A 26569-nucleotide genomic window follows, 5' to 3' on the forward strand; every position below is an offset into this window, starting at 1 on the left:
CATCACCACTCGAGCGCGCCATCTTCATGCTTGTGTGAGACTTTTGATATTCTGGATTTCCCTTGATTGTCTAAGCAATTAAAATGTGGGTCAAAAGGGAAATAGTATTATCCAAGTTTTTCAGGGGTGAAGGACACTATCTACCTGTGTCCTAGCTAGCTAGCTACCGGTGTCACTCCCGCCTGCTGTGTACCGGAGTCCTTCATGATAGCTAGCTAGCACGCAGTGTCCTTCGCTTCCGCCTGCCGAACACCTGCCCTCTGCATTAACAGAACTGTGGGAAAGCAGTGCCCGACAGGCGGGTGCGAAGATGTTACGAGAATTTTGTTCTCAATGTTCTTAAACTGAACTTCAATTAAACTACTCGGTCTGCAACCCAGAGTTTGTAAGATTCTGGTTAAATGAAACAGACAGAGTCCCAGCTTACAATAGTCAAAATGTTTATTCACGAGAGTTCTAAAAATCATACAATGCACGCACATAGCCTTTTATACCTCACATTTGGTCATGACATACACTTTATAAATGCCCCTCCTCTCATCTAACTCTGTCACAATGTTCAACTTCGATAGCTCCTTCGGTCTAACCGGGTTCCTCTATCTACATGTCTGCAACTGACAGGTCGAGCTCAAAACAGGAAACCTCTGCGTGTACCCAGTGCCTGACTTACTTCTCTTCTCGGGGCACAGTCTAGTCTATAAGGTCAAATCCTAACAGACATGTTCCATCCTAGAATTGTTAATATTTCTCTAATTTACTTTGAATACACACACACACACACATGTTAAATGTCCATTTCTATTATATGGCGTTAACTCAATAAATTAATGCTTTTGTACAAGTCTTCTCTAACTGGTCATTGCTTATCATATTCTTCAACATGTTTCCTAATCTACCACAAGCCTAACGGCTCTTTCCCTCCCTGGTTGAGGAGACCCCCTTCCTGATCTCAGTTTCATAGATGTCACAATACATTGAGTGGTTGTTTTAACTTTTAGCCCTTAACTTATATAATTTCTATATCAGAAGAACACTGTCTACTGATGCCCTAGCTAGCTAGCTACGTATCCCGCCTCCCACCTGATGTGTACCGGATTCCAGTGTCCTTCGCTCCCGCCTGCCCTCACCGTTGTTAACAAAACTGCTGGAAAGTAGTGCCCGAGAGACGGTCCCAAAAGACACTAGCTGTGTTCGAATACTCATTCTAACCATACTATTTGTGATGTAATTTGAGTATGTAGTATGCTTATTGGTCATAGTATGGATATAGTTAGTATGCCAAAAGTTCCCGGATGTCGTACGAAATTCGCCTAAATATGGAGTATTTAAATATATAATTGGGTGTGTCTGTTAATTCAATCTGGAGTGCCAGACCGCTCTTGGCATTTGTAAATTCTGAGCATTTTGCTCTCGGAGCGTTCAGAGAGATCTGGCCGAGGAGTAGGGTTGATCCGAGCGTTCTGACCTCACAATGGCAGTCAAGCACACTAGCTAACCAGCTAATGTTGGCTACAATGTGTCTGTCTTTTTGTTGGGGGAAGATGGGGTGGGGTCTGGGCTGCGCTGGTCTGGGCTGCACTGATAAGGTTGGACACTGACTTACAATCAGGTACACAAGGGCGCTTACACGAGAAATGGAGAGAGAAAGGGGGGGGTGGGGGTAGTGAATGTGTCCATCGGCCTTGGCTGGTGCTGGAGGCGTGGGCGGTGGCATGGAGGAGGAGCGATGCGGCGGTGAGGCTGGATGCTGAAGGCTGTAGGACGGGTCTGGGGATGGTCTTGGTCTGGGCGGCTCAGAGGGTGGTTTAGATGTTGATGTCCTTACATCGTGCCACCCCCCATACCACCCTCGCCTAGTGATGTTATGTTTTATATCTGAGCTCTGAGGCATGCGTCAAAATCACTCAGAAGTTTGCTTCGAAACAGTGTGCCGATGCTTGTATCACTTTATCAGAAGCACATGATCAAAGTTTTGTCGAACAACCACCTGATTGGTTTGGTGTTGGTTTCGGTAGAAGACAAAAGGCTACCCTGTGCACATGCTATGGCATGGGCAACGTTATCTATAATAATTTGGCTATTCTAAATTATTTTGACCAGTGGGTGCCACTAGTGTACACTGTGTTGATCAAAGGAAATGCTCAATACTTCAGGAAGCTTTGTTTCCACATCACTACCCTCACCTGGTCCGGGTCTTTGTGGAAGTCTGTAATGGCGTGATCCCTGAGAAGTATAGTGATCCTCCTCCTCATTGTCATTCGTTCCATGGTTTGTTGTTGGTAGACTCTGATGTTCCTGCTTGACAGTGCCGATGATCCTCCACTGCTGTCGGAGCTGGGTTGTGGTGCATCCGCCAGGAGGACATATGGGGGGTGATCCATTAAGCCTCGTGAAGCTACTGATACCTCTCACCAAGTCACCTAACATCTTCCTAGCGCCATAAAATAACGACATGAATTAACATGGACTGTCAATGGAGACAAGTTTGTTTCTAAGGCGTCAAACTGCCGACACAGGTACACGTAGTGTTCACGTGGTGGTCACGTAACGTGTCAGTTTGCGTGTAAGTTTATTATGAATGATCTTACCATGAACGCCTTAAAAACGTCTACATGTGTTACGTGTTAGTTTAAGTGTCTGTTTAGATCATCAATTTCATTTGTCGATTTAGCTCAAATAGGCATATCACCTCAATGCAAAAAATTATTAGGCTAGTTGATATCACAGCCACCATTACTGCGTAGATATGCCTATTTCTCGCATCAATACAAACACAAGGGTTTCTTGGTAGCATAGTGGTTAGAGCGTTGGGCCGGAAACCGAAAGGTTGCTAGATTGAATCCCAAAGCTGACAATATAAACTTTTTTTGTTGTTTTGCCGGAGCCAGGCATTTAACCCACTGTTCCCCAGGCGACGAATAAGTGGATTTCGATTAAAGCAGCCCCCCGCACCTCTCTGATTCAGAGGGGTTGGGTTAAATGCAGAAGACACATTTCAGTTGAATGCATTCAATTGTACAACTGACTAGGTATCCCCCTTTCCTTTTCTTTGTTGGAGGTAGCCTAGGTCTCTAGTGGCTCATTCAAAACAACTCGGAAGTCGGCAATCTCTGACTTTAGTGCGTTCAAGACAACTGGGAACTCTGAAAAAAACGAGCTCAGACTGGGATTTTAGTTTTCTTTGAACAGTCATCCAACTCGGAATCTCTGGTATCTTTCTCTGACCTGAAAAATCACTGATGTCATGATTTGACCTCGTTTTCCCCCCAATTCCCAGTTTACCGGATAAACAGACACAATCACTGTCACCATGCAATCCTTCGTCTATACATTTATTTGTAAAAAAATGTACCTTTATTTAACTAGGCAAGTCAGTTAAGAACAAATTCTTATTTTCAATGGCGGCCTAGGAACAGTGGGTTAACTGCCTTGTTCAGGGGCAGAACGACAGATTTTTACCCGTGCCAATATACCACTGCTAAAGGCTGTTCTTACTCATGGCGCGACATGGAGTGCCTGGATACAGCCACGAGCCATGAGCCATGGTATATTGGCCATATACCACAAAACCCTGAGGTGCCTTATTGCTATTATAAAATAGCAATGTAATTTTTTAGCTTTATTTAAGTAGGCAAGTCAGTTAAATTCTTATTTTCAATGACAGCCTAGGAACAGTGGGTTAACTGCCTTGTTCAGGGGCAGAACAACAAATTTTTACCTTGTCAGCTCAAGGATTCGATCTTGCAACCTTTCGGTCACTAATCCAATGCTCTAACCACTAGGTTACCTCCCGCCCCACTAATTAAAACAGTAAAAATATTTGTTTTGTCATACCCATGGTATACGATCTGATATACCACAAGTTTCAGCCAATCCGTATTCAGGGCTCAAGCCACACAGATTATAATATGTTAATAATATATTCGATCTTGCAACCTTTTGGTTACTAGTCCAATGCTCTAACCACTAGGCTACCTGCCACCCCATTTCTGTGGAGATGAGTCATGGTTAAAAGCAGGGTTCGAATTTAGGGGGTATGTGAGGATATAGGCCTTATTATAGAGACGTGCCAAAAGCATACGCTACCACTTGTTTGCTTAGCCATTGGAAAAGCAACGGTCCAGATTTTATAAAGCGATCTAGGCTATAACAACGATAAACTCCACGATTATTTCCGCAGTCTACTAGCCTATCGAAGGTCTTGCGCAGACTAAACATCACAGGAAATGTGGTTGGTTTATTAAATGCTCTGCAATATAGAGCTACTGTATGTCTAATGCAAAATACCAAAGTTAGAATCGGTATGGATCTATGCGTCGACCAAACACCTTAACAGATAAAAACATTTATTATTCAGGAGAATCCCATTGAATCAGACTATTAATTTCAGTGCAGTTGCGTTCTTACGCATATGCTTAGACTAAACGGAACCGAAAACACCCCAGCCTGTTTTGAGCACAGATCATGATGAAGCCTGAACATTTAAGATGTTTCTCATTGATTTAGCCCACAATTGCCTACAGATTTGATACACATGAAGACCTATATTTAATCTGGAATTGACAAACAAACCTGACTAGGATCTCAACTTTCCCCCACGTCATATTTATTACCAATTAAGCTAAATGTATTCCTATTAATTTGCATAGGCTAACCATTGTGATTAATGTTATTTACCATCTTCTGCTTTTTATTGTTAGGTTCTAAATAACTCACGGACACTAGAGAAGCTTAACCAAGCTTAATTCTTCCCAAAGGGTCGTTACAGCTGTAATTCAGACAAAAAAAAACATTTCACACGTGCACTGATATTTAACCCTTTCTCCTATGCTGAGTCTCCTCCTACCCAACCAAACAGTCAATGCATCCATGTTGCTAGACAGAACCTTAGTGATATCTGTTCTTCCTCACTTCATCTGACCTGACCTCTACCCCAAAGTGCTCACTCCTCCGCAACTCAAGGCTGTCATGTTATTGATACCACACTGTGTCTCTTCTCCTCCCAGAGGAACCCTGATGGCTAACAATAACATATCCTGACATAATGTAAACGTTATACATTACCCTCTCTCCCTCAGTGACATTTGTTTGTTTCTAAGATCTCCACGCATCTCCCCTTATCGATGCCTGCCACTTGTAATCGCTTCCCTGCACTCAACGCATTCCAAGCTTAGTTGCACCCACTATATACCTTCCTCCTATAACCCTTAGCTTCTGGTGTAGACCCTCAACCTTAGCACTCCATCAGTGACATGAATGAGTAACATTTCATATTCTCAGAACCCAATTCTCAGAACCCTGTTGAACAATAGCTTCCTAATGTTCAATTTACATAAGCTATGAAATTACTTATAAATTAACAAACAATGATAACAAAACATGAACAAAAAATAATAAAACATGATTATATATGAACAAACAATGATAATAACACATTAATAAAAAGTAAAAAAAATATGATTAGAAACGAACAAACAATGATAACAAACATTCACCGTGAGGTTTACAAACTCAGAGACTTATGGCCTCTGTTCTATGATCACACAATACACAATTTTATTTACATCTCTCATCACACAACAAAATGGCATTCCAGCTGAATCTGCTATCTTGTTCCGTGTCAGCTGGAGCGCTTTTTGTTTCTCCAGCTCCTCCTTCTGGTTCCTAAGAGAGTGATAGCATAAGACTTGGAAAGCAACAAAATGACACACAAAACATAACAGTGTTAACAATGTGATAAGCTATGTATAATTATATATGCATGAAAACCAAAGTCTAAGACCATGACAATTCCCGCTCTCTCTTCACCTGACTCTATGCCTTCAGGTTTGCAAGGAGTGTTTGGCCATATAATTTAAATGTGTTACCTTTAGAATCCATTCCCCTGGCATTTCGCCTAGATTCTTCAACCCAAAATATGTATTCCTGTGGCAAATTTAGCCAATTTCTCATCGTAAGGAATCCGCAATATTTGATCCCTGGCCTCTACTAAAAAGTTAGGTAAGACGTGATCTCATATGTCTTCCTTCACATATAAACTGTAATCTCTATGAACCTCTTATCAATCGAACAGAGACTATACACCGCTAGGTGAAAGTTCCATTCCTGCACTTTCTGGAGGATTTGTTGTTGCTCTTTTGAAATCGATGCAAATGCTTGCCTGGCAGCATTTTCTCCGAATACAGCAGGCTCCATACCCACTTTACACTCCCTTTTCCAATGACCAATAGCCCCACACCTAAAACAGGACTCTGTCTCTCTATGCTTTGATGCTTTTCCGCTACGTTTCTTTGTCTTATCTTGGTCATTGAAACTATAGTTAGTGCTCTTCCCTGTGGCCTTATTAAGCCATCGCACGTCTGCGAAGTGAGCGGTGTTATATTCCACTCTCGAAACATCCTCTTGAATTAAATCCACTACCCCCGCAATTACCATTATGATCACAGGGTTCAAACCTGCCATCAAAACAGAAGTGCAAATTCTATCAATACACTCCCATTCCCAGTCTTTCTGTGGCAGGGTACTGGTACTCATTCCAGGTTTATCGTGATGTTGCTGATAGAATGCTGAAATCAAAACGCTGGTATATTGAGCTTTTGATTCTGGTTTTATGTCTTTGTGCCAAGTCGTAATTGCCTCCCTGAATTCTTTATTTGATTTGAATTCTCCGTCAGCAGGAAAATGTTGCCCAATTTTATCCCATTTGCAATTTTTTTCCCCATATTCGAGCCGAATTGGTAGAATGCTGGTGCGCTTCTTTCAACGCCTCCATGGCTTTATTAAAATCCTCTAGCTCCATATTACAGGAAGAAACGGTGCCGTTTGTCGCCATATCAATAGTTATTATTCCCTAAACTTTCCCGACTGTGTTCAGGGTATTTTAGATTTATTTTTGTTTTTTTAACTCACTAGCTTCTAGAACTCTCCTCTTACAAAAACTCACTGGGACTTTTGTCCATTCTACAGATCTCGCAGGGCAATACCCCCACTAGGGACCTAGCGAACGTGAACGGGATGTTAACCAGCCATTGATTCCCTAATACCTTCACTTGTGTGGTGGTGACCTCATCTCTTGCTGTTAGTTTGGCTCTACAGAGTTCTTCGCTGGTGATAGGCTTAAGGCCACAAAGGTGCTCAGTGTTATCCCTGACGAATGATTTGCTAGGGCAAAGGTGGTGGACGTCTTTGGTTAGAGTACACATTAACAGGTTAGGGGTGAGATAGAAATCTGGATTGTGTTCCTGATAAGCTATAACTTGGGGTGTGGTGATTTTCACATGGGTGTTGTTGCACCAAAATCCTATGTTCAGAACCGTTTTCAACCTATAGATATTCTCCAGTTCAACAATCGGCAGCGTCAGTAAAAATCCCACTTCATTACGAATAAAATTCATAACATCAACGTGTATTGGAATTGCAGACCCCAGACTATAGGCCAGGTGTCACTGTAATGGCCTTATCGTGGTTGTGGTAGCTGAGGTTAATATGTTGTCCACCATTGAGAGGGGCACTAGATATGAGGGGATTCTATTCATTGCCAAGTGCTCCATAGAAGAGCTAACTTCACAGAGAAAATCCTCCAACAATAATCAAATCAATTGGACATGGGCATAGTCATGGTTCATGACCTCTACTAGTTTTTCTACCAGCAGGAGGGTTTTGTTCAGGAGAGTAGCATGTGTGTTTACAACCAGAAAAGTGTCCTGGAGAGACATGCTGCAACCTGAGTGCCTGTGATTTCATATGTTGCTGGATAAATGACATCTCTTCAGGAATCTCCCTAATGTTTATTTTTACTGTGGCTAGGCTGACTGCGTTGACGGCAAAATGTGTTGGCGGTACACGTTCTCTGCATCTAGGCGGGCGTAGACCCTCTGCGTGTGTACCCTGCAGTTGGTTATAAGAAGTCCTGGATCATCGTGGAGATTCCCGTATGGGGTCCGCTCGTGAGTACATCTGCTGGGTTGGTTTTGACCAGGGTGCAGAGTGTCAGGATCATCCAAAGGAACGCCATCCTACAAAAACACATAATTAGAGATATTGTTTATTTCAGTCATTTTTTTTGTTAAAGAAAAACGTTTTCACAGAACTAATTTAGTTGATTTTCCTATTTCGAACAGCACAACGCAGGACAATATCAACAGTGACAACGAACGTATGTCTTGTAGCTGGGAAGAAAATAAAAGATGATTAGGTGCAACATACTGATCTCCTGGAAGGGATCAGCTGAGGGTACTTGAAAATGATTATAATATTTTTTTTATTTATTACCTCGGATTTGCTAGGCTTCAATATTTGGGACTGACTGGCCCCCTTCTATTGCCATGGGGGGAGTGTACAACTTGATTTGGTTCCTTTGGACCTAGTTGAATGTGATGTTTTGTCGACCTTTGCTGATTCTGATTTGATAAGCCACAGGTGACAGCTTGAACACAATCTCGTGTGGTTCTGACCACGTCTTGTTCCACCTGTCGCAATGCTTCGCATGTCGCCTTGACCCCCATTTGGCCTCCGCATGGCTCATCGTGGGCATGAGCTATCATTATCCCCCTATGTGTTTTGGGAACCACCCATCTTTGTGTGGCATCGGTTTCCGAAACAAATACCAGTAGGTCATCTACAAGTGCGAGGTGTTGTTTAGTTGCGTACAGTGAACACAAGTCTGTGAGCCTGCCAAAGCCAGCTCGGTCACTGTGTGATCAGATAAGAAAGCCACCAAAGTGGCGAGGGTCTCATCTTGGTGTTGCATTGCTACCAGATCACCATTCTGGAATGAATGGGTTAGCGACACGTTATGTTAGCGCGAAGACGTTTCCCACGTTGCTACATGGCTACACGTGACCACAGACACCATGGGGTCACCAGCGATCAGTATGTCCCAAGCATCGAACACCCAAGGAGTGCCGTGAATTGCACCAGATTTCGCCATGCTATCGGCATGGTCGTTGCCAAGTTTGTCTCCACGACTTTCTTCCAATACACCTGTATGTCATGTTTGGTTACTAGGTCGTCACAAGCTAGAATGAGCTCTTTGTTCTTCACTTCTTTGCCCCTTGAAGTAGTCAAGTGCTTTTGTTTCCAAAATGGCAAGTGGCATAAGAAGGTGAGTCTGGCATAGTTTGAGTCAGTGCAGATTGCATGTTCTGACAAGTCGTGTTTCACCGCAGTTTGCAGGGTGATAAGTACGCCAGCAACTTCTGCATACGGGCAGGTCTTGTTGCCTAGATGAAATTGAAGCGGTTTGCACAGATTGTCAATGTGCCATACCAATCCTACACCAGCTTGCAAGGGGTCTAGATGACAGTAAGAACAGCCACCAATGAATGCCATCGGCATGCCAAGGCATACGTTCACTTTGAAGTAGTGATGGTTCGAAGGCAATGGCGGAGCTACGTCACAAGGGGGCGGTTTAAAGTAAATGTCATCATCACCACAGCTTTGACACACCGCCAAAGCCCCACCCAAAGGCAGGTTTTTCCGCTTTTGCGTAGTTTACTTCCACATCATGGCTTTGCAGTGTCATTAGCCAAGCCACTATCCTGCTGTTGTGTACAGCTCCCTCTCTGAGACATTGGCACGTCAGAAAAGTCACTCGCCTGGTGATATGTTTCTATGATCACTTTTTGTCCACCGACGTAACTGGTAAAGTACTTGACTGCCCAGACTGTCGACAGCAGCGCTTTTTTGCAGTCCGAGTATTGATGTTCAGCAGGGTTGAGTGTTTTGCTGAGGCTTTGACAAATTGGCATGTTTGATGAACTGACAGGAGTATTTACATACACCAAAGAAGATGGTGAAGGTTGAAGGCTCATGAAGGTTAGTCAGAATTTTGATGTTGCTGACTGCCTGGATTCTGCTAGATTATGGCAGGATGCCCTCAGCACCCACCAGAAGTCCAACATAGTTTACTTTGGTCCTGCACTACTGTCCTTTCATGATTGCCAATTTAGGCCCGGCTGCACATAGTTGGGTAAGAACGTAATCCATCTCGTTGAGGTGGTGTGACCATGTCTACTCCTCATGAGAACGTTGTCAACATAGATTATCATCCCCCTGGTGGCTGCATCCGGCATTGCCTTGTGCAGGAAGATGTTGAAGTCTGCAGGGGAGTTTGCATACTTGAATGGTCAGCGATTGAATGTGAAGAGCTTGTTCGAGAAAGAGAAAGCCAACTTGTGTTGGTCACGAGGGTCGGCTTTCATTATCCAGAAACCATTCGCCACATCTATGGTGGAGAAGTATTTAGCATTTGCCACTTTTGGCAATTCTTGGTCGAGCTATATCATCGGCCAACGTGACAACGGAACCAACTTGTTGAGTTGCCTATAGTCAATGGTAAGACTCAATTTTCCTGTTGGTTTCAAAACAGGCCACACGGGCACACTGTACATACTGTTACATTCCCTTATTATCTGTTTCGCTAGTAGAGAGTCGTACCGCCGCGTACGCTGCAAGCAGAATTTTGTATTGTCTCACAAACGTAGGAGCTTCTCCGGGTGGCGTAGGAATATGCACCACATGAATACCCGTAACACCACAATCTATCGAGTCTGTCGACCAGATATCCCGGTGTTTGTTAAACAAGTCCCACAGCTATTGTCATTCCGTGTCATTGACAAGTGCGTCTCCCTCCGTCATTAGCTGTAGTACCTGTAAATAGAAACCAGGATATGGTTCAGTGATATCATACAGGTCTTTATCAGCTGGTGACGGCTTGTCAGTTGTGGGGGAATCACCAGCTGTTGCCTCATAAGTGTGCACTTCAGACGCAGAACAAGATCCGGTATCTTCCTCCGTGACAATGGAGTATGTCAACATGTTGTGGTCTGAGTCGACGTCCAGTCTGAACGTGGATGTGTCGTCAACTGGTAATACGGGAGTTATTGCGATTGCCTTTGACGGACAAGTAAAAAGCACGTCTCCATCACCACATGGGTCTAGGGAGGAAGGAAGTGGCCCAATCACAGGAGCCACCAATTCGAAATCATGGAATGAGTAATCGATCAGTGTTCCTAGCTGAGTGTGACATCCGTTTGGGTCAGATTCTGCACCAAGAGGTAAGTGGATCTAGCGTTTAGCTCCAACAGCGGGTTACCATTGATAGTTAGCCCCAAGTCAAATAGTCACGGAGAGGGTTGGGAAGAACGCAGCAGTGCCTTCCATTCGTTAGCTGGGCGCCAGGTTTAGTCTAACAGAAACCCATGTGGTTCTTGCCGGTATCACCACGGCGCACTCAGTTTCCACTTTGCAGCTTCAGGAATAGTCTGCCAGGACGCCATTCGCACAGGGTCAAAAGAAAAGGCGTGTTGAGCTGGCTGTGCCAAATACCACAGAACTTAGTTTATGGTATCGAGTTTAACACCCAATCTCACCAGAATATCCGCTCACACATAGACTGTATGTGGTATGTTCGCAACAACCAGTAGGTAGTGAGATACTTCCCTGGAGCCAATGCGGAGTGATAGCCCACACACCTCTAAAGCAAGTTAGTGTCGTCTGGGGAGTCATTCCCAGTGGGAATCTGAACGTTTTTGGAACAAGGGGTGGCAGTTAGCCGCTTTTGAAATGTTGGTGAACATTTCATAACTGATTGCTGATTTTTCCGACCAGGTTGCCAGTATGCATCCTCAACCATTGTGAGGTTTAGGCACACGCCGCCGATCAGTGGAGGGCGGTATGTGTCGGCAGGAGGTTCACCCAAACCACACAGGAAAACGTAATGTTCGGTCAACTTTAGAGTTAAACCTGTCACACTGTCATCTACCACTAATGGCGGAGTCATGACCAAGTTCACCAGGGGTTTCTCTGTTGATGTCGCCGTTCCTTCGTCGTTGTGTAATGTATTGCAGGTAGCCTCTGATGACGGCAGTGGTGTCAGTGGAGGTGACATGGTTATTTGTGACAATACTTAGTTGTTTTTCCAATCCATTAGTGGTACCAAACGGTCTGTTAACTCTACCACAATCAGCGTCTGCTCGGTGTCAATGCTAATTACATACACAGGGTGGAAAAGTGACAATCTCTGGAAGTTCAGTTTTAGTAGGAGACGCCTGGTGAGCGGTGAGGTAGTCTGAGTGAAACCACAAAGTTTAGTGTCGCATTGTTCACTTTTTAACCAACATTTTGCTGGGTCCACTGCCCTTTTGAGTTTGTCCAACAAAGTTTGAGATATGAGGGAAATTATCGAGCCTGAGTCAATCAGCGCATCACAGTTTAAGCAGTCCACTAAGATTGTTTTGAGGTATGGCCTGTTTGAGTTGTTTCCCCAACAAAGTGGAGCGGGTGTCCGCAACTGTGTGGTGTGTTATCTGTGTCAATTGTCAAGACAGACTGGCGTACTTTGTGATCAATTGGTCCTCTATCGGAGTTTGAGTGGAATTGGCTATTGCGATGTTGCTTATGTTGTGCATTGCAACATTTGTATCTGGGACTATAGTCAAAGCCTATGGGCTCGTTTCTTCTCTTAGCAGAGCTTCTAGAGAGCATCGGTCTATGCTTTGGTGGTCATTGAACCTTTTGTCACCCTTTGTGTGAGTTGGGTGCAGGAACATAGCGGCCAGGTCAAACGTTGCGGTACCTGTTTGGTTGGGGATGTTCTTTATAGGTATTTTTACCGCTGTGGTTATTGGTGTCATGGTTTTGTGGTAGATACAGTTAATTTGCATCATCACTCACCGCTCCCGATGCTGCACCCTCTAACTGGAGTGAGTGCTCCAGTTATTATATTGCTCCAGTTATTATATAACTGCTCCAGTTATTATATATATAATATTGAAAGCCAAGATGTCAGGGCTCTTAGAGAGGCTCATTTTCGATGCCTCAAAAGCTGTGCTCGCAAGCTCTCTAAGTTCTGAGATTGGCAAACCTACGTAGTTAATGAAGTCGGGATACATGTTTGACAGAAACATTTGTTTGAATGGTAGTAGCTCTTCCATTCCTGTTTCAGTGCCTAGGCCAAAGTAAGCTGAACGAAGCCTATGATAGTATGCTTGTGGGTGTTCGTTCTGTGCTTGATTGATAGTGTTAGCCAGTGAGCTGTCGTGTTTGCGGGTCGCAGAGCCACTGAATTCTATTTTCAAAGCCGTGGCAAGTTTCGCGTAGTCGTTTTGCACGTGTTGCTGTTGTAGACAGATGAACCTTGTCACGTGTCTATTCGACGTTCGCTTCAACAGGTAAATCCGTAGCATTCAGGTAGCCGTCTAAGGCGTCCTCTGTGTCTGCTATGAACGTCTCAGTGTCGTTTGGCTTCCCTGGAACGGGGTCAAAGGTGCATACGTTTTTGATGATTTTATCAAGACGTTCCGTGCCAAGTGGGGGGGATTGCTTCATCCTGTGGGGAAGGATGGGCCGAAAGGCCAAGAGGAGAAGCCAAGCTTTGGTAGCGGGGAGGAACCATATTAGTCTGTGCCGAGTGGCTAAGAGGAATAGACTGAGGGACAACTGAGAGAGGTAAAGTCTGAAATCTTCTGTCGTCTTCACTCCTTTGTGAACCGAGCTCTTGTAGCGAACTTGAGTAGTCACGCATGACCTTTCTGGAGTTCCTTTCTGGAGTTCATACGGTACCTAAGGGTGGTATTCTGCTGCATCACAGAGTCCACTTTGGCGATTAGAGTATTTCTTTTAGACACGTGAGTGTCGCACTTGCTCCGTTAGGCCTCATACTTATCTGTCATGGTTTGCAGGGAGAGGTCTTGAGTGCGGAGCGAGAGTCAGTGATGAAATTTCCTCTGCTTGCTTAGAGATACATTTTTCCACCTTCCTCACCTGGGTTTTCTCATCATTCATTTGATCAGCGACTTCAATTAGTTCTGCTGTTTTTTCATCCAACTTGGTCATTGTGTTCATTAATCGTCTTTGGTCTGCAGTTTTTGGAATAGAACATTATTGCTTTGAGTGGTGTCATTCAAAACTGCTTGCAGGGTATCAAGTTGCGCACCCCTGTTTTTAGCTAGCTCGTCAGATTTATTTAGTTTTGCGTGGACTTAGTCAGATTTATTTTTGGCTAAATAGAAGACGATTTTGTACAAGAGTTTGTGTATGTTCGTCGTCATAAGTTTTTGCCAGTTCTTTAAATTGTTCCGTTTTCAAACGCAGTTCCTCAGCTTGCAGTATCTTTTCCTTTTCACTTTTGTCATTTGTTTCTTGGTTTTCTCCACCTGTCCCTTCATCTCAATCGTTTCTTGCTCGTGCTTCTGCTGGGCACTGAGGTACTGGACCAATGTCCATCTCTGCTGGTGGCCATAGTTCAGCGCTAAACTGGAGAGAACCTTTACAAGGCCTGTGCCTTATGGTCTGTTTTGGAGGGCACAATTTCTTTTTTCGCTTATGGCATTGTGATCTAACATTCTCAGCCCTTTAGCATAGTTTGGGATTGCATCGCTGCAGAGGTCAGCGATCAGTCTTTCTTTTGGTGAGGGTTCACTTATTAGCGGGGGAATGGGGGGGCACGCCCTCTGATAGCTTGCTCATTATTATTATTATAATTATTTTGTTTTGTAATGTTTGGGTTTTGAGTTGTTTAAAGCTGCAAAAACGATTTAAAACAATTTATAGACGTTAATGAATCATCAATACTGGATCAGTAATGTGGGAGTTAGACTTCAATGAACTTGCAAAAGCAACTTTAATTGATTTAGCAATGTTAATGATTAATCATACCTGTATAGGTTATCTGGGAATTAAGCTTGAATTAACCTGAAATCGTTGCTGTATCTAGGTTAATATTGACAAGTTTAAAATGTCTCATTGTTTGTAACGAATAAATTTGGTACTTATCTGAATGATCAACCTGGTAAAAATGTTTGTTTGGCAATTTAACTTCCTTGTTAAATCAAACGAGACAACGATATTCAATCAGTTGAGATTGGTTGGATATTGTAAAGTGTAACCAGTTGTTACAGATGTGAGAACATGTTTTGCCCTCACATTATGTTGCGACTTTACTTTCATTAATCTGAAGACTGTTAATTAGATAAATAACAAACTATGTGTAATTGTTACCCAATTCAATTAATAATGTAACAATTCTCATTATAATGTAACAAAAACTCATTATGATCTGGGGCACCACGAGAGCGCTTATTTAAAGAGTTACCATCTGCCGAATTAAACTCTAAAGGTCTTTACCGATCACATCTACAAACAGTCAACTTATTAATCATAACCTCATATCATATCATCATTCTGAACAGTTGTGACCTTGGATCTGCAAAAATCCAGGCCTTACTTATGATTCAGTACTACACAAATTGGTTTAGTTATTTATTTACTAGCTAAATAAATGGTAACACAGGATAAACATACACACTTAACACATTAGAAACAGGTCCCTAGCGGACTGACAACAATATGGCGGCTTGTTACAAAAGACATGGTGAGGGTGAAAGAGAGAGGGGGACAGAGGCCGTCATTGTAAATAAGAATTTGTTCTTAACTGAGTTGCCTAGTTAAATAAAGGTTAAATTTATTTAAAAAACAGACACTTAACGTTGGTACATTTAGAAACTACTCTTACTTATACTTTGCACACGAACCGCTGTACGCTTGGAGTAAGGAATCGTGAATGGATTTACGTGAATATCCTTTGTTTCTCTCTGTAGACAGGGCCTTCTTGGAAAGGGTGTTGGGCCTTTTCGCGACACGATTGTAAGGCTCTGATTGTTGAAAAGGGGTTCTGACCTGTCTTCTACTGTTGTTCTCCTCTACAGTCGTCCTGTATCCGGTGACTTGAACAGAACTACAGAGTTTATTCTACTTCCATTCGTTCTGGAAGATACTTCTTTGAAGATAGGCTAGCCAGCCGTGTCAATGGTTCCCAGTGGAGTGATGAGAGTAGCGTAATATAATGGTTTAACAAGAGTAGTAGAATGGTCCCACTTATAATCGCTTTTCTAGATACTTTACTTAGGACAACTAATCAGCCGTACCAGTGATTGTCCGGGAGGTGACTTTATTGTCTCTACCTCGTGTTGAAATTCAGAGTTCAAACCACTTTAAATGTGAGCTACAGCTCTACGTCTCTCTGGTCTGATATGTTCATTCTTAACCCATCATTTTATACAGTTCGTTCAAAAGGGGCGGATCCGTCAGGCTGACACGCTCTCTGACCTCACTCAAGGGGGCGGTGACTACTTTCTGTGTACAGTTATAGAAACAATTTCCTCTTATAGTTTCTAAAACCAGATCCCTCTCTTAGCAAAAACCTTTTAATAATTTTTCATATAGCATGCAGAGGATGGAAACTCCGTACATGTAGTATGTATACTTTCAAGTTACAGTATTTCCTTTATAACATTTTTATTGACATCACAAAATAACAACCAAAATGACATTAGTGTTATTTTATGTCACCTCTGACCATTCCTCACATTCTATGTTAGAAATATTGTTCCAGTAGTTGCTTTTGAACGTGTTAGAGTTTCGGTGGGAAAATCTTCTAAAAACAAATCACATTCCTTGGGTGAATTTGAAGAGGGATGTCTAAATGTTCGCGCCTTGATTTACTACAGGGCGTAAGGTGTTAACCCCCACCAGTTCCCTCCTACCCCCCCTCTGCGGGTGAGAGGGGTCTGGTTGAAGTTATTTATTTCAAAGCTGATCTGACTTATTTGGATCCTCACAGGATGGTCATGACACTATGCAACCTCTTGCTAGCATAACAAATTACTAGCTAGACATTTTACGATTTCTGGTGTGTTTGTAAATTCAATCTGGAGTGCCAGAGTGCGCTCTGGGAGATCGTAAATCCAGAACGTTGTCAGATTGTTCGTTCGTAAATTCAGAGCATTTCGCCACAATTGACCTCCGGGTCTAGGGCTTCCTTGAGTGGGCGCTTTCTCCTCAGGTTGTCCTTCCTCCCTTCTGCAGATGCAGTCCCAGCACCAATGCAGATCCCAGTTTCCAGCACCAGTCCCAGCACCAGACCACCAGACGAGGCACAGAGGAGAGACCAAAGATCACACCTTCACCCTAGAGCGAGCATGCCACAGGGAAGTACCACCATTGACCTCTGGGTCTAAGGCTCCCTTGTGATTCTGCTTGCTCCTCAGGTTGTCTTTCTTCCCCTCTACAGATCCCGGCCCAACAACAGTTCCCAGCTCTTGGTTCCCAGTTCCTGTTCTCTCCCAGGCCCGTAGTCCCAGCACCAGACCCAGCACCAACCGCTGGTTTTCCAGCCTTGGTACCAGCACAATTTCCAACCCAGCCCCAACACCAACCCAGGTTTTCCCGGTCCCAGCCCCATCACCAGCACCAACCCTGGACAAAGCACCGACCAGCCACAACTGCCATCTTCATCCACCCCCCACCCCCAACACAGCGAAACATACACTCCACCAACCACTCCACCAGACCAACCATGACTGACTGACCGATTGATTGACAAATTGACGCTGATGATTATTACATTATTTGAACAAATGCATTTGGTTGTTTTTTTAGTTTTTTGGTAATTGTTTGTTGATTTTTGATTTGATTAACTTAAGTTGGATTGATCATTTATTGTTTTAATTGTTTATTATTTTTGAAGTTTAACTAAAGTTTATTTGAAATTTTAACATGTATTGAATTGGAATAGCCAAATAAATATTCCTTAAAATTAAACTATGCCAATACAATACATATAGCATAAGCCTTAACTTTGGTGGCCTAGTTTTTCCCTAACGCAGTGGTATTAGAAAACTCCTGGCTTACAGGCCAAATCAGGGTTGAAAGTCACAATATGATGTTGCAAGTCAAAAGTGATGAGTAATTCCTATTGGAATCCAGCAAGAGTTAGGACTTTAAACAGTTGGAATTTTTTGTCACCCGCATCCTGCCTTCAGAATGACTGTCAGGGTTAGGAATGCTGAAAAGAAGACTACCGACACCAGTTAAACTGGAACAAACATTCATTCAGTTTTCTTTTGTCATTTTGTGACAGAGCTGAGGTCATTCAGAACATCATATGTCATGTGAGGTGTTTATAATGGATGCTATTAAGTATTTATTACCACTAGCCTGGGTTTTTCAATTATCTTTATTATTCTTTCATATTTGATGTAGTTATGTATAAACATGATGAGGTTATAACCCATTAATATATGAGCTTTTTCAATTATATAAAAATATTTATGCCTATATGTCAAAGCAAACATTGCCTGTTGATGTGGTGGAGCTCTTTTTCCCCACTCTCATTATTTATACCCCACTTAAATGTTGATTGGTTAACACATATTTTGTATCCTTGCTTTTATTAAGATAGGTTAAATGTGAAAAAGATGTCATCCAATCAGCTAAAAGAGTGCCGGTATGTTACTGATCTATTGCCTGGCAGCATCTTTTCACATTTTCATGATCTAGTTTCACTGAATTTCTTGTGCAGTTCCACATGAGCATGTTGACTCACCCAACATGTTGCGGCCATAAAAACACAAAGATAGCACCTTATTTTACAGTACTGTTTCCACTGTTTTTACCTGTGGATACTTTCTGGTACTACTAAGAATGAATCACAATTGATAAACATCTGCTACTTATTTCAATAGATTCAATGAAAACAAGGTCCATTTTAACATATTAAATATCTCAGTAAGAACCTGATAACTACATACTGTAAAGTGCTGTCTACTGAGACAGCTCACCATGATAAACAAGTTAGGACCGCCAAGAGACAGCTAAACAGCTACCACTAGTGGCTGTTCAGTCTACATATTAAACTGATCTTCAGTTTTCAAGAAATGAAACTAGATTTCCTGTAAGTGGGATGTGGTTATGGGAATTAGGCTCAATAAATACAGCTACACACATACAATTTTCATCAAGGAGCTGCCATAAAGTAGTGGGGAGCCATCCACCGAAGGCAACCAATCTGAAACTCTACAAAGTATCTTCAGCTGAAACGTAAGTTTGCAATTTCGTAATGTAAAAACTGCACACTGTAATGATGAGCGGCTTGACTCATAACCCGGTACCCACGGTTATATCAGTGGGGCGGGCGGGTTTAGGGTCACGAAATATTGTATGGATGAAGGGTGGGAGGGTTGAATAAAGAAAAAACAATATCTTAAAAAAAAGACAATGGTGAAATTCAAATCAATAAGAGAAAAGCTATGAAATAGAGAGTTGAAAATAAAGAGAAAACAAGGCCAGAAAAGTAATGTTTGGGAAAGATTTGGTGAAGCAGTAAAATAGGATGATAGAAGTGCCAGCTATGTTATGTGTGATGATTGTGAGGAGCTACACAAATTCGACAGTCACACGATGGGGACTTTAAATAGGCCTATGGCACGTCAATGGAACTGCAGCCTACTGTTCTGATGGGTTAAATGGAAACTGAAATCTGGACACTGACTGTAGGTCTATAACCTCTCACATAGCCTTAAAGGTCCCGAACAGTCATTCAGATGTAAAACAGCCTTTTGAGTGACTAAAATATCACCTATAATATTTTTGGGGAGTATAAATGCAAAGAAAAAGGGAAAAACCCAGCTAGCACAGTGGATCTGGGCCGATTCCGGCTGAGAGTCACATTCGGCCGACGTCATGTGGCCCGAGTCTGGGCCGCCTTTGGCAGTATTATTTATGGCTAGGATGCGGGCCGATTCCGGTGTCAGTTATCTGGCCCAAATGTATTACTTGAGGCTCGGGCCGATTGGGGCTACTCTCTGGCAGATGATTACACGGGCTGCTTTATATAATTAACATTCCATAATGATTATTTTTTCTCCATATTTTCCTCATTGTTTCTGTGATCAAAAAATACAATTAACATTTAAATGAAATTCTTTAAGAGTCCTGTGTAGTATTTTAGTATTTTGATACTTCGTGCCAGGCAATTAATAAGCATTAAAAACTTTGTGGATGGAACTTCCCGAGTGGTGCATCGCAGTGCAAACTGCGTTTCTACAGATGCTGAGACACATATACTATACTAAATTTTAAAAATGATTTGAACAAGCAGTCATTTTCGATCAATGGTTGTGTGGTGAAAGATGTGGCCAAACAAAATTAATGCACAAGGAAAGGTTTTGAATGTGTTACCAGTTTTGTATTTATAGTTTTGGGGATTCACCACATACTTGTGAAAATAGAACCAAAAGCGATTGATTAAAAATGACAAAAATGACTGTGATGTTTGGATGCATACTGTTGTTCAGATACTTTTATTGAATGTCTGATTTAACTACTGTACAGGTAATTCACTCATTGTGGAGTGAGAAGAGCTATCTACATCTACCAGGCAGCAAGTCTTCCATCGCCTCCACCAATCAGCTATCTTCAAACTTGAAAAAAAAGGTAGATCATGGTATCATGGTAGCAATGAAAATATAATTCAAGAGTGAGTGTGTGTGTGCATGTATGAGTGCGCATGTGTGTGTGAGAGAGGCCTTATTTGTAGCCTCAGAGAAGAGAGTACAGAATGTAATTTTTATAAATGTGTTATTTCTTTCTTAGGGAAATGGAGCGTACTAATCGAAGAAATAAAAGAGAGATTTTTTTCAGTGGAGAATCATAAGAATATCACCACACTGAAAAATGAGGCGATCCTTAATGACCATGGGTACCTTCATAATCCCATTCCACGGTACCCAGAAGAACCCGAGTTTCACATATCCAAAGTGGCCCATGTCACCAATGAATCTAAAATCGATGAAATCTTGGATTCAAATGGATTTAGGGGCGGGGATAGGAGTCTCCTGTGGTGGAGCCTAGCCATCGAGCATGATGATATCAGAGCAACAGAAGACCGTTACCTGGAGAAGATCTTCCCAGACAGAACACCAGAGCAGAGAGAGGTGCAAAGAGAGAATGGTTCCTTCCTGAATCAGTTCACCACTTCACCTGCCTTTAAGCAGGCATCGCGTTATGGGAACTTCAGGTTCACTCTCAGCCTGTCTGATCTCCTGAAGATGTACAGAGAGCAGATATGTGGTAGAGAAAAGCCTGTCCTGAAAGTGTATGAAACCTCTGTCTACCAGCAGGAGATAATGTACTGTGTGCTTGTTCACTCTCCAAGTGTGGATGAGTTTGAGGAGTACCCATGTCTTGGTGATGGTAGTGATGACGCTGTCTGTGGTTACAAGGAAAACGATGTAGAGGGGGAAGGAAAAGGACACATTGTCTGGCGAGCACAAGCCATGTCAGCGACACAAAAAGTTGGGTTAACCATAAACGACATGGACCAAATAGTAGAAACAGATGGTCATGTTTACAATACATGGTACACGTGGGACCATGTGACCCTGGCGTTCCACCTGCCAGAAGAAGGCCTGCTCCTAAATGTTGATAGAGAGAATCTGATCAAAAACCTCACTGCTTGTGAGGTTGATGAACCGTTTCTTGGGGATCATCGCCTGTCCCTCTTAGATGCTCAGACAAAAGTTCAGAGCTTAAACAACTAACTCTGGAACTGATTAACAAAATCAGTCAGGCAGGTTACATTAAATGTTTAAGGATACTCAATTAACAAACCATAAAACCATTATATTATGGTATATCATTAACCATTTTCCTTTTTCTCTTTTTTGTACTCAAATTAACTATTTTAGGGGGGAAATATTTGTCTCATTCAATATTTGTCTCATTCAATATTTGTCCCATTCATAATCAAATGTCATGCAAATGCAATACAATTCAAAACGCTTATGCCATATTTGTAAAAGCACCAGATGTCAGGACTTAATATCACCCTGTGACGATTTAAATCATTTAAGCATCTATGCAGTTCTTATAAAGAAATGATGAATGCCTTATAAAGCTTTTTTAACTTGTTATTTTTGTGGGACCAAAATGATGTTGTGTTATGTATTTTTAGGTTACTGTGTCATATTGGGGTCATTTATGGTCACTAATAGATTTAGTGTGATGGGACTGCAGTGGCAGTATTTACCACTCATTCCCACTTTCCTCTATACATTTTTGCATGATGTATGTATATTACAGCTTTTTGTTTACACTCTTTGAGTCTCTGTATTGCTATATAACTATGAGTATCATGTAATATTTTTTCTAATCTAATTGAACACAAAAAGGATGTTTTAAATGAGAAGGTAGGGCTAATCAAATTAAATGATATGAACTGTTCTATTAACTGTTGTTTGTGTGCAAAGTTACACATCAAATCCACACTGTTTGCCTTCTTTGGGAATAAATTATGTAAACGTCATCACAATATTTTCCTGTCATATGTTTCCCTCTTCTGTGTGGAAAAGTTTTATTACACCATTCTGTGACAAAAACAAACAGAAAACTTAATGTATCGGTAGAGCAGAGTTATCAACAGACTCCTACTCATACCGTCCCAGATGGAACCATTCCAAAAAAATAAATATGTAAGAACTTTATATCTGCTGTTAAATATAATTTGTATTTATTGAATAATCTTCATTGTTGTTCTGAAAAATCACTCCTAGTCAAGTTTTTCATTTTAGGGATTTCTGAGGCCTTAAAACATCCCCAGTCGCATATTAGTTCTCATGGTCAATTCTTAGTGCCCACTAGAGCTGTCTTGTAACACCCACTAGAGGGCAGCACAGACTCAGAAGTCTATTTGATCCGGTGTATGAAAGATATTATCAAGAGCTGCACTGGTCTCTTTCATTTAGATCAGAGCAGTGTTGGCTATTCTTCTTGCACCGTCAAGTAATAACCCCTCGCTTAACACATTGTCTCCTCATCTACTGCTTGTATGAAACTCACAGAGCAATAAGACACCTATAAACAGACAGAAGGGGATTGATGGTGTGCCACTAGTGCATAGTACACAGGACACAGGCCTACATCAACAACCCACCACATCTACAACCTCCTGCTACCCTCAATCTAATCATATCCATCTTCAGACCCTTCCTCACCTCCCCCTCACATCCTCTCTACAGGTAAACTACTATTCTCTCTGAGATCTCCCCTGGCATATTAATAGCTGTTTCTCTCTGCATGTTCATAATGTGGGCGTTGTGAGAGGAGTGATTTAGTCAGACCAGGAGGGAACAGTAGTGGAGTGAAGGTGGCATGTTGTATGATATTAGCCCAGTTCCTTCACTAGTGAAACACTGATTGATGATGTGTAATGGGGTAATATAGTGGAATAACATGTTTATTCTCTCTCACTCTGATATAGTGTGCACACATGCACTCACTCACGCACACACACGTAGAGCAGACTGAGAGGGGGGTTAAGCTGACAGTGCTCTCTGTACGGCTGATTAGACTCAGGGGAGTGGGCTCTGCTGCACAGTGTGAGTCTGAGCCGTGAGCTCCATGCTAAGATACTGCTAATATTCTGCTGAAGCACATTGGAGGTGAAGTGGAACCGTGTCCTCACGGAAAAATAACCAGAGCCAAGTGATCAGAGGTCAAACAGAGGTATAGTAACAGGTCATGGGCTGCACAATATAATTTCTACTGAGAAATTACTATAACAGTTGAAATAAATATGCAACAACTGATTGAGAGACATTTATATAAAACAAACAAACATGTTATTTATTTAAACTTCTTCCTCATATACAACATTTTGCATGTTAAAATCACAACAAAAGTTAGTGGTCAGCAACAGATTTGAGCAAATAAGAAATAAATAATTCAGAGTAAATAAAAAAGCTTCTACTGTACCTAGTTATGTTATCAAACATTCACATTTCTAGCTTTACAGCACATTTATCAGCAAACTAATTCCAAAAAAGAGTTTAAAATGATAGTTGATACAACATTACCGTACAATCGCTAGAGTTATTCAGTAGACAGTATACGAAGTCTAATCCCCTTAGTCAGCTTTAATTGAAGTCCATACAAACTCCTTTACAACTCAGTGCACAACAGATCACCTGTTTTACAAAAAGAGAGAATGAGCAGTGCAATCCCTAACAACATTGCCAGAGGAACCTTTACCTCGACTAATAGTACCTGCTGCTGCATCAACAAGACAAAAAGCTGTCCTTCAAAAACGCATCACAGAAATAAAATGCAGCAACTAAGACAATCCGGAAGCTAGACACAGCTGCCATCTTGGACTAGTCCAAACGATAAAAGAGAAAAAGAGAGAGTCAAACAAAGGCGATACGCTATACTAATAAAAATCCTGTCCTTTATCACTCTGCCATGTGTTAGCAAAGCTGAAAAATACAAAAAAAAATGTTTTATGACTTTTATACGACTTTTGCACCAAAATGGCAAAAGTGTGTCTGTGTGTGCTGGTGGAGGGGTGGCCTGTGCCAGGCCCGCTTCACCACATGTAGTAGCTGCGTGTGGTGTCCACGGGGGAGGGCTTGCTCTCTGTACCGCCCTCCTTGTCCTTCTCACTGTCTGCCTCCCATAGGTTGATGAGGGGCGGGTAGAGCTCATTGAGGGGGATGGAGGAGGTCTTCTGCATGTACTTCTTCAGGGAGTGGTGGTAGTTCTTCCTCTTCCAGCGCCGGGCCACGTACACCCCCACAGTAGCCAGGCTGAGGAAGGCCAGCATGGTGGCCATGACGGCTAGCAGGGCGGCGCTAGGTCTCTGGTCCAACACGTCCAGGGTGAAGGTGACGCTGCGCGTGGTCACGTTGACGCACGACTTGTGGGTCTGCAGGTGAATGTTGGACACAGTGAGGCACACCTCGTACTCGGTGGCCGGCTGCAGGTGGGTCAGGTTGTACTCGTGCACGTCGACGGGCACGCGTGCAGTGTAGGTGATGTGGGGGTTGTCAATCTTCATGGTGGCCGATGCCCACTTGAGGTTGGAGGTCATGACGTTGGAGTTGATCTTCCAGGAGACCAGAATGGAGTGGGACTCGGTCTGCTTGACGTAGATCTTCATCACCTCGGCGCTGTCCACCAGGGTGCCATTGACGCGGATGGTGGTGACGCGTGTGTCGGCGCCCTCTGTGTTCTGGGCTACGCAGGTGTAGCGACCTGAGTCCTCCACCTGGACGTGGGACAGTCGCAGGGTGCCCTCACTGCTCAGGTGGTAACGCTCCGACACCGTGTCCACCGTTATCTTGCTCCCCATAGGAGACACCCAGTATATCTCTGGCTCAGGCTCAGCCATAGCCCTGCAGTCCAGGCTGACACTCATGCCCAGCTCAAGGCTCAGGTGGCTGGGGAAGGTGTCGTGGGAGATGAAGGGCAGGCACTGCTCTGGGGAGTCCTGCAGCTTCACCTCTCTGACTCGCTGGCCCCGGAGCTCGGGCGGCGAGGTACACAGCATAGCCAGGGGCTCCATGAAGCGCACGCTAGTCCTGTTGGAGCTCATCCACTGGGTGACACAGTCGCAGCGCAGTGGGTTGCTGTGCAGGCTGATCTCGCGGAGGTTGGGCAGCGCCTCCACGGTGTGCTGGTAGACAGAGTTGAGGGCATTGTTGTTTAGCATCAGGCTCTCCAGGGAGGACACGTCCCTGAAGGCCGTCCGGTGCACGTAGGACAGCTTGGGGTTGTTAGTGGCCTCCAGCTTGGTCAGCTCAGGCAGGTTGTCCAGGGCGTAACGGTCGATGGATACCAGGTCAGCCATGTTGTTGATACCAAGCTCCTTCAGACGCAGCATGTTCCTGAAGTCTCCCTCATGGATCTTGTGCACTGGGTTCTTGTTCAGGTCCAGGAACTTCAGGTTGGGCACTTTCTGCAGGGCCAGCTGGGGCACCCGGACCAGCTTGTTGTCGTAGAAGGATAGGCTCTCCAGGTTATCCAGGCCCACCAGAGCATTCCCAGGAATGTCAGTGAGGTCCATGCAGGCCAGGACCAGGCTCCTCAGGCTCCCCAGGGGCTTGAAGTTCATGTCCAGGATGCCAATGAGAGGGTTCTCTCCGATCATCAGGATCTCCAGGTTGGGCGTTGCCTCGAACCAGCGGTTGTCGATAACCCGGAGCCTGTTGGAGTTGAGGTGGAGGCGCAGCAGGCTATGCAGACCGGAGAACGCCCCAGGGGCGATGGTGCTGATCTGGTTGTGGTTGATGTAGAGCTCCTGTAGGTTGCTGAGGTCCTGCAGGCAGTGGTCAGGAAGCTGGCTAATCTGGTTCTCCTCCAGGTGAAGGGTGGTAAGCTGGTTCATGTTGGCCAGGCCCACAGCCTCCATTGTGCTGAAGTTGTTCTGGGACAGGTCCAGCTCCGTCAGGTTGAACAGGGCTTCTAGCTCCCCGCTGGTGTGGGCGATGGAGTTGCTCTGGAGCAGCAGCACCTGGGTGTCAGAAGACAGGTTGGAGGGGATGTGTGTCAGCCGCAGGTCGTTGCAGTCCACCGTGGCCGCCTCCCTGTAGGTGGACTGGGGGGTGAACCAGGGGCGCACCTCACACACACACAGCCGCGGGCACTCCCCGCCCCGCACCAGGGGCAAAAGCAGCCCCACACACAGCCATCCCAGCGGGGGCCAGAGGAGGGGGCTTGGAGCCATGTTGTCTGCTCTCTCTGTCTGGTCACACTGAACTTAGAGGAGAGGCAGGGTTCCTGAGGACAGCCTGGAGGATAGGTGTGGGGTCATGGGCATCAGTGTCCTCCCTTTTCAGGCTTGTAGTGTTTTTTTTCTAGAGCTGCGGTCCATCCACAGTTAGTGTGAGAGTGCGAGCAGTCCGCGATGATTGCGAGTGTGTGTGCGTTTCAGAAGGGGGCCAGGGGATGTTCA

The 26569-nt window shown here is 43.6% G+C and overlaps 1 protein-coding gene and 1 long non-coding RNA gene across 2 annotated transcripts; one reads left to right on the forward strand and one right to left on the reverse strand.

The window, feature by feature from the left end:
- Positions 1-18733: 18733 nt before the first annotated feature.
- On the forward strand, positions 18734-22144 carry LOC120025431. Its single transcript, XR_005473013.1, has 3 exons — positions 18734-18879; positions 20173-20274; positions 20434-22144. It is a non-coding gene; the product is annotated as an uncharacterized LOC120025431 (long non-coding RNA).
- Positions 22145-24202: 2058 nt separating this feature from the next.
- LOC120025436 (leucine-rich repeat neuronal protein 1-like) lies at positions 24203-26341 on the reverse strand. Its single transcript, XM_038969961.1, has one exon. It carries the CDS (start codon positions 26339-26341, stop codon positions 24203-24205), a length of 2139 nt encoding a protein of 712 aa, XP_038825889.1.
- Positions 26342-26569: the final 228 nt, after the last annotated feature.

Source organism: Salvelinus namaycush, chromosome 2 (genome assembly GCF_016432855.1).
Source record: "Salvelinus namaycush isolate Seneca chromosome 2, SaNama_1.0, whole genome shotgun sequence".
Lineage (NCBI taxonomy): Eukaryota > Metazoa > Chordata > Actinopteri > Salmoniformes > Salmonidae > Salvelinus > Salvelinus namaycush.

Excerpts from the sequence above, each read along its gene's own strand:
- LOC120025436 (XM_038969961.1), bottom strand. The coding sequence starts at position 26,341 with ATGGCTCCAAGCCCCCTCCTCTGGCCCCCGCTGGGATGGCTGTGTGTG.